This window comes from Neophocaena asiaeorientalis, unplaced genomic scaffold, assembly GCF_003031525.2.
Source record: "Neophocaena asiaeorientalis asiaeorientalis breed wild unplaced genomic scaffold, Neophocaena_asiaeorientalis_V1.1 scaffold85, whole genome shotgun sequence".
In the NCBI taxonomy this organism is placed as follows: Eukaryota; Metazoa; Chordata; class Mammalia; order Artiodactyla; family Phocoenidae; genus Neophocaena; species Neophocaena asiaeorientalis.
In genome coordinates, this window is record NW_020174301.1 from 10,697,511 (window position 1) to 10,718,280 (window position 20,770).

Genomic DNA, 20,770 nt, shown 5'->3' on the forward strand with positions numbered 1-20,770 from the left:
ATAAGGGCATTTTCAGTTTGTCATTCTAAAATGTATCCTTTTCCCCATTTTGCCAAGTTCACCTGATTCTTAGCTCTCTCTCCACCACACCAAGCAGCTTCAAAGCAGGAAGGATCTCGTCCTCGGCGGTACAGGGGGGACCCACCACTGCTCCACAAGCCAGACTCCACCAGCTCCTTTCTCCTCTTCCACCTTCCTGAGATTCCTCCCGGGGCCTCTGTGAACTACATTCTGGGTTCCCTCCTCCCTCTCTGACCATGCCTCCTCCGTCTTTTCCTGTGCTTTCAGCCCATCTCTAGATTTGAGAGTTTTCTCAGGGTTTGACTCCAGGCTTCTGTTCCCCCTCTTCTCTGTCTCTCCCCAATCTCCCCACCCAAGGAGAACCCATCCATTCCCATGGCTTGAAACTACCCTTCCTTCACTGGCTCCGGCGTCTAGCCCAGCCTTCAGAGCTGAGCCTCAGCCCGCAGCTTCCCGGTCGACACCTGCCCTCGAGTGACCCTCAGACACGTTCAAAACGTACCTTGGATTTCCCACCAGAACCTATTCCTGCCACCGCCCCATGCCCCCATCTTCCTCATCCCGATTAAGCTGCACCACCATCCAGTTTCTCAAGCTGGAAATCCAGGAGTCAGCCTTGATCCCTCCTCTTCTCCCTCCTATACCTACTCAATCCCTTAGCTGTCCTGATAGCAAAATATATCCCAAAGCAACCTACTTTCCTCGTGTCTATCGGGGCCAATAAACCTCAGCCCAAACCATGGTCACAGGAGCCAGCTTTACAGCTCAAACCTGATCAAAATCACTCCCCCTCGGTGGCTTCCCCAGAGCCCAGAGCACAGGGCAGAGTCAGATGCCCTAGAGGCTCCACACAGCCCGTCCCTCTGCGGGAGGGCTCGCCCTTCACCTCCCCCTGCAACCTCCCAAGTCCCCCCTGTTCCTGACCTCACACCGTCGGTTTCCTCCACAGCACGGTTCTCAGCCTTTCACATACTTATCTTATGCCCACATTTATTGTTGATTTCACCTGCTGCCCCCCACAGTTCCTGCTCCAAGAGGCCAAGGACTATGTCCATCCTGGTCACCTGACCCGGGATACCAGGCATCCGAATCAGGAACACTCAGGAATATTCGTTGAAGGATTAATAAAATGACCAGGCCAGTCTCCCACCACTTTGGATTCGTAGCAGCACCCGGCTGAATCCAAAAAACCCTTCCTCCCGCTCCCACACCAGGAGGACAGAGGACGGCCAGGACCAGAGGCTCGGGACGGGCGGCCTGCAGACAGGCTGCCTCTGCAGGGTTTTATTCAGCAATAATTCCAAGCTACAGAAAAGGCGAAAGAGAACAACTGCTGTCCAGGTTTGCCAGATTCACTTGTTATACTTTCTTGCTCTCTCTTTCTCTCTATACCCAGCCTCCCTGTACACACACACACACACACACACACACACACACACACACACACACACACACACGTCTTATGGCTGAACCACTTAAAAGTGAGCTGCAGACCTCATTAGCACATACCTCCCACCTTACACAAGACCTCTATCACCACCCCCAAATTTAACATTGAAACGGTCACATTATTTACTATCCTATCAATTTCGCATTTCAATTGTTCATAAATGTCCTTTATAAAAGCGGCAGCCCCACCTCCCATCCAGGACACGATCCCTTCCGGGATCACACACGTACATTCAGTTGTCACGTCTCTTAAGCCTCCTTTAATCGGGAACCATCTCCCCAGCATTTTTTGTCTTTTGGGACATGGATATTTTGAAGCAATGTCTTGTCAAATGTCCCACATTCTAGATCTGATTGTTTCTTCCTGCCAAAGACTTGCCAGCTGGCAAAGTCCGCTGTGCACACACACGTGTACACAATCGCACAACCCTGTTTCGGTTTCCTAAAATCTGTACTTTGGGACATCTTACAGGAAAAAAAAAGCTCTGAAAAGTCTTCAACTCTGGACTCTCTAGAAAATAAAAAAACAAAAAACAGAACATGTGGTGGCTCTGGCCACGTTCCCACACGGCTACAGACAGCACGGGCTGAGGTGCAGCCACCGGTCCCCAAATCCCTACTCGGTGTGATGTGACAGGGGCTGCCTCGCTCACTCATGTGACTGGCATGGCCAGGACCCAGCCCAGGCCACAAGGGGACAGACGGTCCACGCCCACCAGAGGCTCTTACTTCTTTGCGGACCAGAGGAACCCCTGATGCTGCATTAAGCTTCAGCGCGGTTAGGAACTGACCCACCTCTGCCCCAGAAGGTAGGTCTGTACTTCCCCCTAGACGTGGGCCAGGGAAGGGTGTCTTGGGCCGTCCAAAATGCCCCAGGGGATATCTGGGCACCTGTCTAACTGCTTTCACAATAACTCAGATGTTTCAAGTCCACTGCGTGTGGCATGATCGGAATACAGGCGATTCACCTCAGGGGACCTGGCCAACTTCTAACCGCAGAGGGTCACCCCGCCAACGAGACAAAATAAATCCAGCGGATACCCAGCACTCGATGTTACCGAAATACCCCTTCATTTGATCTTTGTTCTTAGACTATTTAACGTCATTTCAAACTCAAAACCATGAAGACAACACCCAAAGTCCACGTCCAAAGGCTCAATAACCACAAAAAAACCCTCAGAATTAAAGGCAGCGCCCCCCAAACCCAACTGCTGTCCACCTGGAGAGCCGACTCCCCGGCAGACCACAGCCAGCCGTGCCTGCGAAAAGAGACATCTCTTCTGCTCATCTCTGCGGTGTCACTGCTGGTTTATAAGGCTTTGGCTTTTAAAGAGTTCATTAAACCCCAATGTGAATAACGCAAGACATAGTCTCCAGGTCGTACGAGACAGGCAAGGGCTCGATTCAGCAAATGAGCACGTCCCAATGGTCTGTTTTCTTCAAAGACATTTTTCACTGGAATCCACCCAACCAAGGAGAATGGGAAGGACTCACTTTTTGGGAAGCCAAGTACTCCATGCCCCGGGCCAGCTGGTAGGTGCATGACACCAAGTCCTTGAAGGTCATCTGCTCCTCGGGAACGCGGGTGATGTCATAGGAGTACTCCATCCCAGGCGGCCTCCGGGCTCGGAGGTATTCCCGGAGGTTGCCCTTTGAGGCGTATTCGACTATGACATAGAGCGGCCCTGTGGACGAGAACACAAGCTGGAGAGGCAGGGAAGCCTGGATCTGCCCTGGGGCAGCTCAGCAAAGGAGTTTTACTTATTACAACCCAGTGCTTTATCATTTTTTAAAAAAAATTTAAACATACAGAAAGCACACACAGAACACCTGCATTCTAATCTCCCCCAAATGACAACCGACGCTTGGTCGAGACAGACTCAACAGTCTTTAAGAAATAAAACAGCGATACTACAGTGAGTGCCCTTTCCCTGTTTCGCCCAGCCTCTCACCTGCGCCCTCTTGGAAAGCAACAGCTACCATAAATTTGGTCCTTGTAGTGCATTTTATCTATTTTACAGATACCTATGTATCAATAAACAACGTATTATTTTTAATCACATCAATGAGTAATAAAGACATAGCTTTGCACCATTTTTCCCCCCACATACTATCTTTCTGGAAGCCAGTCAGGCTGATAAAAATAGATCTAGATCATTCCTTTTAACAGTTACATAGATTCTATCATATAAATACACCACATTTGTTTCTCCATTCCCCTATGGGTTGTTTCCGGGTTTGGGCCATTGCAAACAGCGTGCAGTGAGCACTGCTATGCACGTCTCTGTATATATATATGTGCAATAATTTCCCCATGGTATAGACGAGCCCGTTTTTGCGTGTAAATGTTACTGGCACACAGCGTGGCCCATTCACTTCTGTATTGTCTGTGGCAGCTTTCTCACTGCGGCAGCAGAGATGGGTAGTTGTCACAAATCCGAAAATATTTACAGTCACCCTTTACAGAAAAAGTCTCCTGACTCCTGGCATGGACCTCAAAGGGAAACTGCCGAGGCAAAGACAGGCATTTTCAAGTTTATTAATTATCATCAAACTGATTCGCAGAGTGCCACAGATCACCCATGAGAGAAGCCAGGGGTCTCGCTCCCCTGAGGAAGATAATGTGCCCCTTCCTATCTGTCTCCCCTCTTTCAGGCCACTCGTGGGAGCTCAGCCGCCTGGTACCCATAACAAGACATGGGTTCCTCAATCCCCACTTTAAGGGAAGAACTTGTCAACCAAAATGTAGGATCTTATTTGGAGAAACCTCTCTTAGCACTTACAAAACGAAAACATAAGGAGGCTGCCTTTTCCGAAAACCCTCCAGGTTATACCCTAAAAACAGGAGGACGCTATAGGCCTTCCCATCCAGAGTCGCCCAATGCCCACCTTCCCGCCCCCAGAACCCAGGCACAGTCATAACGTCTTCTTTGTGTTCGTGGCCAGGAACACTTCCTGAAGGGTTTTGTTTTTTGGGGTTTTTTTGGCCACACCACGTGGCTTGTGGGATTTTACTAATTTTTTTACTTATTTACTTTCATTTATTTATTTTTGGCTGTGTTGTGTCTTTGTTGCTGTGCAGGCTTTATCTAGTTGTGGTGAGCGGTAGCCTCTCTTGTTGCGGAGCACGGGCTCTAGGCACGAGGGCTTCAGCAGCTGTAGCACGTGGGCTCAGTAGTTGTGGCTCGCGGGCTCTAGAGCGCAGGCTCAGTAGTCGTGGCGCACGGGCTTAGTTGCTCTGTGCGGCGTGTGGGATCTTCCCGGACCAGGGCTCGAACCCGTGTCCCCTGCATTGGCAGGTGGATTCTTAACCACTGTGCCAGCAGGGAAGTCCCAGCTTATGGGATCTTAGTTCCCTGACCAGGGATTGAAGCCAGGCCCTAGGCAGTGAGAGCTCAGAGTCTTAACCACTGGACCGCCAGGGAATTCTCCCTGAGGGGGGTTTTAAGGAAAACTTTAAACATGCACTTGAGAGGCCCTAGGAGCAGGATCTAAGAGTCCATCCATTTTTAAAACGATGCTGACATTGAACCCTGGGTTATGTGGATGAAAGCTCTTTTTCCTCCTACTCACCATCCTGAGTGCAGGCTCCGAGGAGATTTATGATATTTTTGTGTTTCCCAATCACCTTCATCATTTCCATCTCTGACACCAGATCAGAAAGGTCCTTCTCTGTGGCATCATCTGGGAACATCAGGTAAATTACAGATCAGTTTCCTCTAACCCGTTGGTTGCTACCGTTAGCTGATGAAAATTTGGTTGAAACAGCATGAAAGTCAACTTTAGAACCAGAAAAACTTTCCAAATCATCTTACTGGTGAAGCAGGAAGGGCCCAGCACTGCCCTGCTCCGTGTCGAATAGCTAATTTGGGGTCAATAGGGTCAGAAGTCAGAACAAATATATAGGCCTTGGATGCCAAGGCCAAATCTTTTCCAGCAAACCTCACAAACGAGGGGGCATTTTCCTCTATCGTGAAATAATTCCATCCTCTGGCAGACCTAAGGTACCTGAGAAAATCACATCAGACTTCATGGGGCCTGAAAGCAACTGTGAGGACTTCCGGGGAGGAGGAGGGAGAGGAGTGTGGGAGCATTCCACATCACTTCAGACTTTCTCTGCACCACGTGCTGCTAAGCTGAGCCCTCGCAGTCCCCAGAGCATTCACAGCTGGACTCAGAGGACACCCCGGACCGAGGACAGAGGTGCGTGTGTGCGCGTGCATCCTGAGGGGGCAAAGGTCCACGCCTTCCACGGGCTTCCAAAGGGGCTGGGATTCCCCTCCTAAAAAATGAAGGTTTTAAAAACCTCTGCTCCATAATTTCAAGCAAGAATGGCTTAGGTTCTGCATACACAGGCTCACAGTTAGCTTCCAAAAAGTGGCAAGATTCTTCTCCAGGTATCCTCCTTTGAGCTAATTCAATATGGGGAAATCTGGGCTTACTATAAAAAATGAGGTAAGGGCATGGATAGAAGCCATGCTGCATAAAGCTTTTTAGCTTCACAAAAGGAAGAGCAACACAATTGCCTGGAGTGTAAAATCCACGCAGACTCACGTGGAGGACTGAGCGCCTGCCCCTCGGATGCAGAGGCTCCACTGCGGTGACACTGTGGGGTCTGCTCTAAGCTCTGAGCCACCCACTGGCTGTAAAAACGGTCACGTCATAAGGGCTCTGTGGCTAAGGTCCTTCTCCATCCTAAGGGAAGGCCAGCCTTGAAACAACCAGAGAAAGAGAACTCCCAGACCTCCTCCCCCTGAGCTCCGTAAACCGAATCAGAAGCTCTGTCCACAGAGACCGGGAGCCTGGGCCTTCCGCATACTCGGCCCTGGTACACGGCCAGGGGCTGTCAGGGCGGCCGGTGGGAGCCCACAGCTCTCTGCACCTGCCACTCGGCAAGGCAAAGGCACAGGCGGCAGGCCCAGGCCATGCAGGATGCAGGCAGAGGGCTGGCTGCCTCTGTTGGTGGAGCTGAGACACGCAGGGTGGGAGAACGTAGTCCTCCCAGGCATCACACCCCAAAGTGGGGAGCAGCTCAAAACACCCTAGTATGCCTTGGGAGCCATTCAGATCCATAGCTAAAAAAACAAACAGGAAGAAAACACCCAACACCTTTCTGACTATTTCCACCTTGCTCCCTCCCCTCAGGGAGAGACGTGGTGACTATCCCACAAAAACCCATGAAAGAAAGAAAAAGCCTAGCCCCCGGGGCGTCCACAATGCGTGAGGCCCCCCATGTCCTGAGAACAGACCTCTCTCCTCCAGGACACGTGGGAAAAACTCAGCTTGGGGTGTCCTTTCTGAGATGCCTACAATGGGAATTATAATGCAACCATTCCCTATAACTCCTCTCATGAAAGAACACTGTGGGAGGATGAAGTTAATGGTTAAAAGTTCTTTAAGCTCCTTGGACGCAGGGTTAGAAGGTTAATGCAGAGACATTCAGGCTCCCACGAACGCCACTCGACGTTTACATCCCTGGGTAACGGCTCACACGTCCCAGAAGGCTCTAGACCAGCACCAATCCGGTGAGCCCCCTTTCAGCTTCCCAAGCGACTCCCACAGACAACGTCATTCCTTTGTTCCTCCTGCAAAGGAGTGTGTCCTCCTCTCCCTGAGCCTCCTTTCTCCCTCTGAAACGGCCAATTTTCCTTCATTTGTAAATTAAGGTTTGCGTCCTGAATCCGACATACCACTACTCATCTAAATTAATCAATTCTACGTGAATCGATACTTTCTAAGCACCTACAAATATAAAGGGAATTAGGCTGCCACTTTCCAATACAACTGGCTTTTCTTTTTTATAAGTGCACACAGCTCAAGATAAATAGTCTGTCCAAGATGCTGATTTATACTGAAAACTTCTCAACCCCTAGGTCAACTATGTGCTCTCTAACCCCCTGCCATGACAGAGTTCACATGCCACAAAAGGAACATTCTTGATAAGGCGCCCTCACCCCTCCCTTCCCCCACCCTCCCCACCTCCGCCCCACTCACCTTTCAACATCTTCACGGCCACAGTGACTGCTTCCTTGGGCTTCTCTTTGTCAATTCCCACTGCTTCAGCCATGACCACTTGCCCAAAGCAACCTTCTCCCAGGGGTTTGCCCAGCGTCAGCCTAAATGTGTAAAGAGAGGATTAGCAAACAGCATCTGGTGTAGCGAGGGAAATTCCTGAACTCAATATAAAAATCTTTCAGCGGCTTACAAAAGCATGGAGCATTTATCATATGGAACTAATGAGACTTGGGGTACACATGCGCTTGAGTATTTTCTTAGTGACGTTTGAGAGAATGTCAATTACTGCTGGAACAGCTATTGAATTTCACATTTGTATTCTCGATTTATTTTCTTTATGGACGGTATCCTTGCAAGTGAGGTGGTCAGCCTTCCTAAGTGCTAAAAACGAGGAGCTTTTGATCTTGAGCCTATCGAATTTTCATCATTTAGAATATCTCAAAGAAAACCATTAAAGCTGTTATTTTTTGTCTCTGTGATGTCTTTAAAAATCGCTATTATTCGAATACCAATGGATTTTATGGTCACATTCTGGGCCAAGTAACAAGATATGAATCTTAAACGCATTTCAAGGAATCTCTATTTTTTCATTAAAGGAAAAAGGAAATGCTAGAAATTGGGGCAATTTTTTTTCCGACATAATAGTTTAGAAATCCTTATGACTACCCAACATTAATAATGCAGAAATCCAAAGTATCACAACAAACTTAATTTCTAAGCTCAGAAGCTCTACATACATCATACTAATAGCCATATAGACTCCTTGGGCGTTCCAGAAACCAGCTGAATGGAAGAGACTTTGGAACACTTATGAATGTGGTTTTTTCATCTAAGCATAACACAGCAAAGTACCAAGCTGCCACTAGTAAGCAGTATTTTTGGTAAGTACGCAATGGTTTGCAAAAGTCACAGCAAAGACCGAGGGCAGTGTGTGCTATGCTGAGGTCATTCCCTTTCTATCCTGAGCTAAAATTAAATTTAATATCTTGGCAGAAAATAAACATTTGCATTGGAAAAGTGACTAATTTATGTCCTATTGCCCTGCCGCTACAAGCATAACAATCCTTTCTTTGTATAACGTCTGCCTCCGATCTAATAAACTGCTTCTAAATAGCCTCCATTCATTGGAAATCTGCTCCACCTACGGTTGTGCTAAACACTATTTTGAAATGCTTTGCACTCAGATTTTCCACACTCCGGGTACCCCGGGTGGGAGCTAACAGACAGACTCCCACTGTTGCCAGTGGTGTCACAGGTGTGGCAAAAACTACAGATTGAACCTGAGAGCTGCCGTTTCTTAAAATATCCCAGCTCCCAAACTCAGTCCTATATCCATAGGAACGTGTGTACATTAACCCACCTCCTTGTTTAATCAAACCAGGGAGCTGGGAGGGCTTACGGGAAACACCCCCTTTCCACATTCTACAGGTAAAGAAATCATTCTTTGTTTTTTCTGGTACCTCACTGGTAAGTGTTCAGTAAACAAGTACTGAATGAATGAACAGTACACAAATAAACTGGAAATCATTTCCATTAACACTCTGACAGGATGATATCGGTACAATAATTTGGTTCTAAGGTATGCTGCACATTGATAAATGAGCTGTTTATTATTTAAAGTAACGAGCCATTAGAAAACAAAGCTGGTTGGAGCTGTGTGAATCAAAATTACAAGTGCCATGGAAGCTATCTCTCCTTCCAAAGAGAGCACGTGATATCCAGACCCTGGGAGAGCTCATCTTTGTATTTCCAAATTTGTGTATGAGTTCCTTCTCCAGTAATTAGACACTTCTCCGACATAATCTCACGGAGATAGTGCAAATGTCAAGACCAATAGGGTTGCTGTACATGTCAAAAGCTTACAAGTCAAAAGCTTACTCCAGCTGATTTCATGCAGATGTATAGTCAGCGATTTCTACCTTCCATTATTCTCAAGCTGTTTGGACTCTGATTACTACAAGAGAGACCCTGGAAATGAGCTGACAGCCCTTCAATGACCATCATATTCATTTCAGAAGGCGAGTCTGGGGGCTGGTCCCTAGCTAGAAGATGGAGGGCTGGTACTCCAAGATCTGTCCACTGACTCGATGCTCAGCTCTGCCATCTTGCTGAGATTTGCAGTTCAGATTTCTCAGGTTATGAAGGGAAATGGAAGGAAGGGAAATTCACATGAGCCGAGAACTGTGCTCAGTCCTTGGAGGTCTGTACCGTGACCTTCATTTCATAGAAATGAAGTTCAAAGAGAATCAGGGAACTCACACAAGGTTGCCCAGCCACTGGCTGGCAGAGCCGGGATTCCAATCCAGCCCAATAGAATCCAAAGTCCCTGAACTTGAAGCCAGACCAAGAGACACACAGCTCCCAACAATGCCTTCAGCAGAGCCCAGGTGGCCACACTTTGACTGAACATCTGACTGGAACACACCCATGTCATCCGATAAGGAAAATACCAGGGACCACAAGAAACTCGATGTCAGGTACCGTATTTGAAGATTTCTAGCCCAATATTATATTAAAAACTGTTAAAAACAGCAACACTGGATGAAGATTCTTAAGGCAATCTATATGCTAGACCTAATTTCTCTAAGGAAATGAACTGTAGGACAGACACGTTCTAGGAACCAGAAGTTGGAATGTCAACTCTGTTTTATAAATGGGATAATCCCACTTTGATTCCATTTGACTGGGTTTGAATTATCTAGAAAGCTAAAACAAAAAATGCTACCAAGGTACCATTTTGTTTGGGGATCAGCCATGGCTTAGTAGCTCTGTTTTAAAAGAACTATTAAAAAAGAGAGAGAGAGAATTAGTTCTTCGTTTTTCTTAGAGTTGGTTATTTAGATACAATCTTACCCACTCCTGCTGACATCATCACAGCAAGACCTTGGCAGTTAAGGGTAATAAAAAGAAAATGTCAGCCCAATATCCCCATTTTATACTTCAGCCCCCATTCAGCGATGCGCCCCACAGAAGTACTCACTTGTCTCTCGGAAACTCCCATTTTGGATCTTCTGGCAGCTCGTACTCGGAGACCCCCGCCAGCATGGGGGTGTCTGCTGTCGAGGAGAGGCGAGTTGTAATCCTCACCAGTGGGGTATTGGAGTTCATGGAGGAGCTGGACTCAGCAGAAACCTGGATACAAAATACAAAGACACAGATGTAATCCTGGCTCCACCTGCGAAGGCTGGAAGCCGGCCAGAGCCCTGCCAGCCAGTCAGCTCTTAGAAAGGTGGGAAGGTGAGGGTTGGCCAAAGTCGTGAATTGAGGACCAAAACCCTGGATTCCAACTCCTCTGTCTTCCCATCCACGCAGTATGTGCTAGATTTCATCCAAATTACACGGTCCTAAGGCCAGGTTTCCAGACAACAGTTTTAGAGAGTGCCTGATAAAAAATGTCTTCTTTCTGTCCTAATTCCTCAAGATAATCACTTGAGGACATAGAGACAGACCCCATGGGCTTCATTCTTGCCTTTTTCCCTGTGCCTGTACTGGAGCCCCGGATTATCGATCTCCTGCCCATAGACCAGCAGGGATGGTGAATCAGTGCTGTGCTTATGAGATTCCATAAAAACGTCTGGAAAATCGGCTCTTCAATCAGCTCTATCTTTTGAAACGTAAGCAGAATACCTCAAGGAACTAGCTCTAGGATTTGAATGTGAAAAGCATTCCAGTAGCTCCACGTGCCTTTACTCAAGGTAACCAGAGACCCAGGCACTGGGGACCACTATCTGCTTCTCCCTAGTCCTTCTGGGAACTGGTTGATGCCCAGGCCATTTGGAGAAAATCAACTACCTCTTGTCAACTTCAGTTTCAGAAACTAGTGGAAGAGTCAAGGGAAAGAAAAATACCTCTTTATTCACAATCTCGTGGGAAAGCTCCTCTCCCCCCGGGAAGCATGCAGGGCTTCACCGAGTTTTCTCATTTACTCTAATCCATTATAGTCTGCATTTGATAAAATGGTTATTTCTTAACTATATCATCTTCCCCGTGCTGGTTTCTGTAAAGGAAAACACCATCACGGGCTGCCTGACCATCACCTTATTCCAAACCACGAACAAGACTCTGGCCTGACAGAGCTGGAATCGGGGGTTTGACGTGACCCCTCAAACGTGGTTCTGTCCCCTGCATGACTGCCCACATCAACCCTTCTTCCCAGCTGTGCTTACAAACACTTTTTAAATCGAGGTGGCAAGGACCAAGTAAAGATGAACATATTTAATGGGGATGAACTTTCAAGGTGGAGCCTGGACCATTCCCACAGGGAACCAGAAGACTGTACTTTCCTGGGAACGTCCTACTTAAAAAATGTTGATTCTCTCCTTTTTAAACCCAGACTGCCCTTAAAAAGCAGGTAGGAGACCTGAGAAGTTGTCCAAGAATGGATTCGGAGGGAAGCATTTTAGGAACAGGAAGTCGGTTTTCGTATTAATATCAAGAAGTAGGCAATTTTTAACACAGAATTTCTATTATCTTTTTAAATGTCCATGAAAACATTTCTGAGCCTTCTGAGCAGTCTTTTTTTTTTATTATGCAGACAGCACGATCAATGTTTACTCGCTGTGAGCATAGTAAATAATTTTTTTTTTTAAGGAACTGAACAATCATTAATCTTGGAGCTGAGAGGGGCCTCATGAATAGATATGGTTCTAAGAGGCTGAGGCTTCACACCCAAGTGTCTGGGCCACAGAGGCAAAACAGCAGAAGCAAAAAGAAAAAGACGAAAAGCCCGTGGAAACGACCTCCGCAGTGCGCTGACCTCAGCTGCAGGGCCCACCAGTAATGTCCTCAAGACCTCCACAGCCTTCACTGACCACATATATATGTCTTGAGCTCCAACTGCAGAGAAGGGTTCAGAAAGATTCAAGGAATAAGTTGGGCGAAAAATAATTCCCCAAATCCTAACGCCCTGAGTCGGTTTTGAGCTATGGATGCAAAAGGAGACTGGTGTTCTCAGAGACAAAAAGGTCTCCCACGTGAAGAAGCAAAAATCACCACTCATTGCAGTGGGAACCGGGCTTGAAGATGACAGGGAAGAAGATTCGGAACAGCAGTCAAAGTCAGCCTGGCAATGAGACAGTTACAGGCCCCAACCAGACGAGGGCTGGCAGATTTCACAGACGAACACCCCCTCCGAGGCCAGCAGCGTAGCCCTCCTTGCTGGACCGCAGGGTGGCCAGAACTGCTGTGCATGGTGTGCTGGGATCGTGGTGAGGGAGAAACCCCTGGGGCGGTGATGGGGGGGCGCAGCTCTGGGTGAAGAGGCCCGTCTGGCCTTCCCTGCCACGTCCTCGCACATCACACACGGTTGAGGCTTCAGGACACAACGCAGAGGACTGGCCTTCCCATGGCAAGGTGTGAGGACACAGGCACTGAAAACAAGCCTCGGGAAGGATATATAAGAGGCTTAGCCGTGGTCAGCTTTGGGGAGAGAGATTATAGGACGTTGAGGGACGGGGTAGACTATGTCTTATTTCAGAACTTCCTAAACCATCTGAATTTCATTCCCATGCATATGTATCTCTTTTACGTTCTACGAAAACAAAGCACTTTTCTTTAATGACAAAAATGTTTTTAAGAATAAAGAGGATCTGGACTGAGGCATGGCACTGCGGGGGGGGTGGGGCGGAAAACAGGGCATATGCTTAAAATATACTGACTTCTAAAATGAGTTAAAATGACGAGATCACTGCTGTCGCCCCTTCCCTGGGCTAGAGGCTGGGTGCTGGGGCGTCTCTGTGTCCTTCCAAGTGGATACCCAGTGACCTCCCCTAGCCAAGCAGCCAACCCTAGCTGGTGCCCTTCCCCTGCAAACTGTTTATAATGTGGGGCCGTGAGCCGGTGGCGGCATCCTGACCAAGTGCACCACCGCAGGCTGTGGGATCCCTGTTCCAACAGTTAACTGTGAGAGTTTCGGCAAGTCACTTGACGTTCCTCAGCTCCAGTTTCCTCACCTGTTAAAGGGAGACCGGAACAGTTCCCACATCACAGAATTACCGTGATGGTAAAATGACGTCACACCCATAAAGCGTTTGGTGCTGAGCCTGGTGCTTGCTGAGAGCTCAGTCAACTTTCGCTACCAACCCCACGAGGGTTTCTCTTAGCATCTTTCTAGAGTCATTTGCTGCTCAGATCCAAGGGAGCTCAGATGGCCCCTCCCCCAGGGAAGCCCGAGGACTTGGAGCCCAAGGCTGTTCTGTGTGTGAGCTCCTGTGACATGGCGTGCAATGTGGGAGAGAGAAACCCCACCGGCGGCGTTAAGGGCAGGACTTGCCTTAATGGTGTGAAAGACTAGATCCTCTGCTCACAGCCAGGATGCGCCGGGGCTCCAGTGAGCAAAAAAGCAAACCCCAGAAATTAAGGACCCAGGAGTCAGGGCACGGTCCCAGGGCAAGAGGAAAGCTAGAGAGCAAGAAAGTCCTCATGACACACAGGGCTTAGAGGCCGCTTCAGAAAGAAAAACGAAACAACCAGTCAGAAGTTAACTGCTCTGCGGCTAACCTGTGACCCCAAAGGAATCTTGGCCCACAGACCGTGACAGAAGTTCACGCCCATATACATCTTCCCCCACAAACAGATTGTCTCCAACAAGGTTTTAAGGTGAGAGCTTTGAACATGGAAAACCTTTCCAAACTTAGTTGCTGTCACTGTGATTAAAGTTATGGAAATTTTGCTCACATTAAGTGTAGATGTTTAGATTCCATGTACAGATCTGGAAAGTACTTTTGTAAAACACACAAAGAGAAAAAAGGTAAGAAAATGCCCCCAAGTGTAAGAAACGACAGAATTCAATCACTCTGTCTGTGGACGTATATCTTAATTTTACCTCCATGCATTTTTACTATGCTTTTAAAATCCCCTCTGAGACTGTAAAATAGGACTGGCTTTCTCTTCACTCCATTTCACTCCGCGTGCTAACGTGTCTGCAGGGCTGGCCCGACCCCTTGCAGGCAATTCCTCCGTGGAACACCGTGTTTCTGGAGCTTCTCTCCTTTGGACCACACTCCTTAAGGAAATCCACTGTCCACCTCTGAATCCTACTTCTGCAGCAATGTTAGATGATCGCTTTTTTTTTTTTGGCACAAAATCATAATCCTCTATCAGATATGCTTCTTCAACTCTGGGTTTCCTTTTTATCTAATTTTAAAATAGTCCATCGATAGAGATCATTTAGTTATGTACAACAATAAACATTAACAGTCTAAAACAAGCTCTTTTTTCCCCACTCCCAAATCCTGGCAGCCACTTTTTTAGCATGTTTTTTCACAGCCTCAATTCAGCTTCCTCACTTTCCAGAATCTCTTTACCATAAATTCCTCGTGCCATAAATCAAGCCTTTAACTAAATGTGCTTTTTGTCTATTTCCACGGTACATAAAGGAGATTAAGCAAGGAAGCTGGGCTTTTTTCTTTTCTTTTTAAAGGGCCACCGAGAAACTATGTTATCTTTTAATACGAGATTCAATTCAACAGTGAGAGGGGGGCCCACAGAGGACAGAGCAGACAGAGGCACAGATGCCACAGGGAAGAGGTATGAATATCCGTGTGCCTGCTTATCCTGAGGACTCACAAATGGACCCCAACCAGCCAGAGAAGCCCTCTGACTCTCAGTCCACGGGTCCGCATTCCCAGACCAAAGCACAACGTCCTGGAGTCGACACAGGTTTGCTATAAGCCCTGCCCATCACTCCCCGACGGCAGGCAAAATGCCTTCACCACCCCAAGCTGAAATAAAGGTCCAAGGGGTGTGGGGACGGGATTTTTTTCCTTCCGTAACAAATTTTAGGTCAAGAGGCAGGGTAGTTGATCTGGCACGCACTTTTCTCCCTTAGCAAGTCTCCGTCTCCCCAGACCTCCCCGCAGGACTCTCCAGAGTAAACCTATCAAACCCCAACCGGCTGGTCTTCCTAGAAGATCGCACCCAGGCCCGAGCTTACAAACTGTTGTGTCTTCTGGAAGCGGAGAGGAGAGAATGGCCAAATGGGGGCTGGGAGGGCCAGGCGCCCACACAAAAGGGCAAATTCCAGTTAAACCATCCATGACCATCTAATTACCCACATGCTTTCTGGAACTGGCAAGGTTTCATTAGACCACTTGATTGACCAAAATACAGAGAATGTTCCGAGATCACGCTGTTTAGCTGCTAGGTAGTAGATGAGCTTCTAGAAGTGGGACTGCCCTTCACAGAGTTCGGTATGTTTCATAGCCATTCATACCCAGCCCCGAGAACTGGCTCCTGAATCACACACGCCATCTTTGCCCTGTTCATGGCGCCCCTGGGAATGTGCCATCTGCCTCAAAGACATTGTCATAAAACATGACCTTGACAGCCCTTGATTTTTCTCTGGCTTTCAACCTATCTGTATCGGCAGCCAAGAGGGTGAAACTGAAGTCTGAAAAACAAAAAACAAAAAAACAAAAAACCTGCAGCCCCTTCTGAGATGCTGGTGGTGGTGAGACAGCATGAGCTATACCCACGTGTATGTCCCCACCCAGGAGCTGCGTTTATCTGTTTATGGAGACAGTTGAATCTCCATCATGCCCTATGGAAGTGCCTGGCTCCAGAGAAAGAGGCTGATATGCTCCCTGAAAAACCAATTCAACAAACACAGCGAGGCTGCTCGCCTCCTGAACAGACGTCCTCAATTCCCTTCACACCCCTCCCTGCCCCCACCCAACCAATTTGTGCAAAACCCCGGGAAGGGTAGCCCTCCCTGTAATTCACGGATGTGCAAGGAAGGCTTCACAAATGGCCACGCCGTCCACCAGCAGCCCTGGAAACGTGTACAAGGGCCGACAGGCTCATGCAGATGCCCCTCTCTGGACTGGCTCTTGCTGGTCCCCTTGCCTGAGCCCCAGCTCAGAATGTGGGAGGACCCCCGTCAAGGGGAACCAGGAGATGCCCCGTGCTACCCGCCTCCCCCCACCTAAAGGTCGTTTCTCTTTCCCCAAACATCAAAACGCATAAAGAGTCTCAAAAAAATTCATGGTTACTGGGAAACGATCACAAAGAATTTCTTCCTAGGTACTGGAGAAAAAGTATTTTTGTCTCAAAAACAAATAAACTCAAATGTCTGTCTTACACTGGTAAGTCCAGTACAGATTAGTAAATGTCAATGAAAACAAAAAAATTCACAGTAGGATAAAAAAACTTTTTTTAACCTTCTCGTGTTCTAAAAAGGGAGCAATGATTGATTGAGTGAGATTGGCTTGTGCACCTCCAGGGAGGGGCGAGGGTCAGGGCCAAGAAGACGAAATTCGGACTCACCACAAAGACGCAGAATGCTACCCTGTGATAAAGAGAGCCGGGCAAATGCAGCATGACAGGCGCCTAGCAAATGCCTAGGAAAAACCCACCCCCTAAGACATCTGATTACAGGCTCACCTGTCGCCAGGTAAAGGCATGCGTGGCATCCCTGTGGTATGCTCTCCGTCATCAACATATCTGCCGGCCTTTCTGGGGCTTTTCATTCCAGCTACAGTCCAATAACCCCCTTTTATCCAGCTGCCTGCTAAGCGTCTCCTCCACCAAAGGGGCTGTGCTTATTATGGACGAATCGCTCTTTGTGAAGAATCAGTGCATCCCACATGAGCAGCTGAGATGTGTTAACATTTCCACAAATAAACTCCCAGAGATTTATTTTTCCAGGGAACTGTATTTGCCCACTTTGTTCTGCTTCCCTTACAGTACTCGACCTTACTGAAACACAAGGCAATTGCATCTCAAATGAAGGCCCCCAAATGACCCTGGAGCCACTGGCGAAGGCGACGGGCCACGTCTTATATGGAACCTGGGTTAGACTAAGCACTCAGAAACTTATGAAGGAAGGAAGGAAGGAAGGAGGGAGGGATAAAAAGGGAGGAAGAGCTCGGATGTTCCCTTTAGTTACACAGGGGGGCAGAGGAGAAGCGGCCAACTTAGGTAGAGATGACAATGAAGAAAGGCCAGTCAGCCAGAGAGAAATAAAAACACAACGAACAGAGTGGAGCCGAGGGGATTCTAAAGGCGCCTGCCTCTTTTCTGTTAAATAAAGAGAAGCGCATTGTAAACAGCTGCAGAAAAAAAAGATGATGAAATGTTTACAGGACAACGGTCTAGCTACACCAAATTACAGGTTTCCTCTAGAAGGCAGCATTTTTCCCTATTAGAGAAAAAAAAATAATAGAGATGGGAACACCACTCACTCTTTCAGCTCCCTGGAGCCAGGCTCTCAAGATGGTGGCTGTAAGGATGGCCCAGAGGTAACTGGTAAGGAGCAAGGGTTGGGGAGGGGTGGCCACATCACCTGAAGGTCACCAAGGGTACCAGCTTGTAAGAGTCACCTTAGGACTGGACTCTCCCAGAATCAGGCAAGTGGCCTCATCATCACTGTCCTGGCCCCAAGAATGACAGTGGTACCATTTTAATAACAACAGCATTCTTGGAGGCAGGGGGACCGATGGGCACCCTTCTCCCCCGCAACTCTTAACACCATTTGAGCACTTGCCTGCACGTGGCACATACTCCAGATGCTACCCTCAGCCTCCGTTTAGAAAGACCTGCTTGAAACGTGGCTTCAAAGAAGTCAGCAAGGACCCGTTCAGCCCGGAGTTTGGAGGTGGGCTGAGAACACCCGGATCTGTGCTAAAACAGCTGCTGACCGAATGGTCCCTGATCCTTGCCAGGGCCTTGTCCAGAAAATGTCATCGCCACCTGAAGTCCCGGGAGGGACAGGGCTGGGATTAACCCAGAGCTGCTCAGAGCGCATTTCAGAATCACCGGAGGACTCGCCTGAGATGCAGGCTCCTGGGCCTATCCAAGACCCACTCAACCAGACTCTCGGGGGCTGAGACGAAGGAGTCCACAGTTTTAACAAGCACCCTGTAAATTCAACTGAAGTACACACTGAGTTAGGGCCCATGAGGTAGCCATCCTCCTTGCTGTTTCAAAAAACATGACTTTGTCGGAACCAAGTTCCAAGTACTTCTGGAAACACTGCTTTCACACCCGTTTCCCCTTTCCATCTTCGTGAGCATGAGAGAGAATCAGAGCACTGCCTGCTCTGTCAGCTCTGCAGGGTTTTGGCTGAAAGCAGAGGTGTAGGCTGCACCTTGCCCTGTCTGCCCAAAGCAAGAGTAAACCAATCAGGAGGAACACACAAGGAAAAAGTAACCACCAAAGACCAAGTGCGGGGCTAACAACAATCTGTTCCCTATTCATTATAAAAATCATTCTGGGGGCTTCCCTGGCGGCGCAGTGGTTGAGAGTCCGCCTGCCGATGCAGGGGACACGATCCACAGTCACAACGTTAGTGCAAACAATACACTACAGGCATACGATTCTACTTTAAGGATCAAAGAGGTGACGCCAAAGTTCAGTTAAGACAGAGCTCGTGGGGCAGTAGTTCAGTCACCTCCAGGAACAGATTTCTGAACTTGACTTAAGAAAAAGTAAGTCTAAGAGAACTAGAGCCCCTTGCTTTCCAACTAGTGGCATGAGCCTGTCTCCAAAAAAAGCATTAGATGACAGGAACAAAAGGGGCTTATGCTCTGAAGAGATCACTGCACTCGAGTCCCACCAAACGCACCAGGGCACTGCCTGCTGGGTTATTTCCAGTCATGCGGAGGAGCTCAGAGTCTTGCACCACTGGGCTTTGTTGCCCTTGGAACTAGACTCGGTGGACCCCACTGATGCACCAAGACTTGACCCTCCAAGCTCCAGACACTCATCAGATGGCCACGAAGAGGCCCAAGGGAACCACTGGCACAGGGACACTCCCAGAAGTAGAAGATGGCACGGAGGCAGAGGAGGAGACCCAAGAGCTGGCTGGGCGTGGGGGAGGGGTAAGGTTCTTCAAACTCTTTATCTACTTTCTGTTACCTGTCTCCTCAGAGGGATGCGCTTGGTCAGCTTGTGCACAGCCGGCTGGCTGCTGAAGTCCGGCTTCTTGGTCGTGTTCTTCATCCGGCACACGATGACCCCCACCACCATACAGGCGATCAAGAAGACCCCTATGCAGTAAATGGCTATCTCCAGATACTCTGGGGAAGCTGTGATCTCCTTTTCTCTTACTGGAGCTAGATTGCAGATCACACGAGAGGAACAGATAAGCAGGCCACAGAGTTAGGACACTGGACTGATGCATCCTGGCAGAACTACAGGAATCAAAAGGCGACGACCGTTCCCAAGGCAAGACGGGCTTCCTGAGAACTCAGCGCTGCAGGAGGGCATGGGCTCCGGGCCAGCCGTGCACCTCTTCCAAACGAAGGTGAATAGCCAGGGCCTCCTCACTTTACCACCGGGGCCCCGGTGGTCACTATCTCTATCCTCAACGGGCCTCTGCAGTCTTGCGATCGTGGTGGATTGGCTGCCACCCAGTTACAAGGGGCAGGTTACGAGGTCACATTCTGTTAGACATTTGGGCAGAGTAAAGCAGCCAACCACAACCTCAACAAAAGGATAGTCGTCTTCCTTGATGGTCTCTGAGGCAAACCATTTAAAAATTCTTAAATATGAACGATGCCCACTTTTATTTCTAAAGGAATGGCCTCAGTCTTATTTGGGTAAAGCTCTTCCAAAGGAAGATGCGACAAAGTCACTGACCCAGATGAACACAGTTCCATAGGACATGAGATAAATATTCATCTAGTAGGCCGGACTGGAAAAGGTACCAATTTCTTAATATAGTCCAGTAGGTTATTCAACTAAACCAACAAATGCATTTAATATAAAGACTGAATTGCTTATAATATAGAATCATTGCGTCCATACGATAAAAAGCTTGTAACGTTCCTTCATCAATAACCATTTAAATTTTTGTGTATCTTGTTATACTGATGTCACTGCAACTTTTCTCTTCAAGGGAAAATAGAGATAATGTCGCATGTGAGGATACATATAATGACTTAAGTTAGCACATTCTTATGCCAACTTCCAATAATGTCTGCTTCCTCCTTAGTGCTTAACGGTCAATAGACAAGCAGTGTATTTCCAAGTAGTATTTTTCTCAAACTGCATTCTTAGTTAATGTGCGTGTACTGTCAGGCAAATTGGTTAAGAAGTGCCAATCAGGCACCTGCAGAACGCAGTACTGCAAGTAAAAAGCAAGCTCAATACAAGAGGCATCTCATTGTCTCAGAGCAAATATTCACAGAGCAGATTCACAACAAAAGGAAACACGAATGCAATGGCATTATTTAAAGCTTATACATTTGAAACAGAAAACTATTTGCAAGATAGTCAAAACTCTTAGCAGCACAGCACAAAACGAAACGCTCAATTTATTTTTACTGGATATAAAATAAGCATG

General features: G+C 47.9%; 1 protein-coding gene across 19 annotated transcripts in view; it reads right to left on the reverse strand.

Moving 5' to 3' along the window:
* The window catches only part of FGFR2 (fibroblast growth factor receptor 2), a 103,706-nt gene that overhangs the window by 12,483 nt on the left and 70,453 nt on the right, over nucleotides 1-20,770 (reverse strand). For 9 of the 19 annotated variants that reach the window (XM_024755977.1, XM_024755978.1, XM_024755992.1 and 6 more), the window contains 5 exons: nucleotides 19,342-19,538; nucleotides 10,466-10,617; nucleotides 7,465-7,586; nucleotides 5,044-5,154; nucleotides 2,965-3,155 (listed from right to left, as the gene is read on the reverse strand). In XM_024755977.1, the coding sequence (XP_024611745.1) occupies nucleotides 2,965-3,155; nucleotides 5,044-5,154; nucleotides 7,465-7,586; nucleotides 10,466-10,617; nucleotides 19,342-19,538 (773 nt within the window). Of the gene's footprint in view, nucleotides 1-2,964; nucleotides 3,156-5,043; nucleotides 5,155-7,464; nucleotides 7,587-10,465; nucleotides 10,618-19,335; nucleotides 19,539-20,770 lie in introns of all 19 variants that reach the window. The other 10 variants (XM_024755997.1, XM_024755995.1, XM_024755994.1 and 7 more) reach the window with 2 other exon arrangements.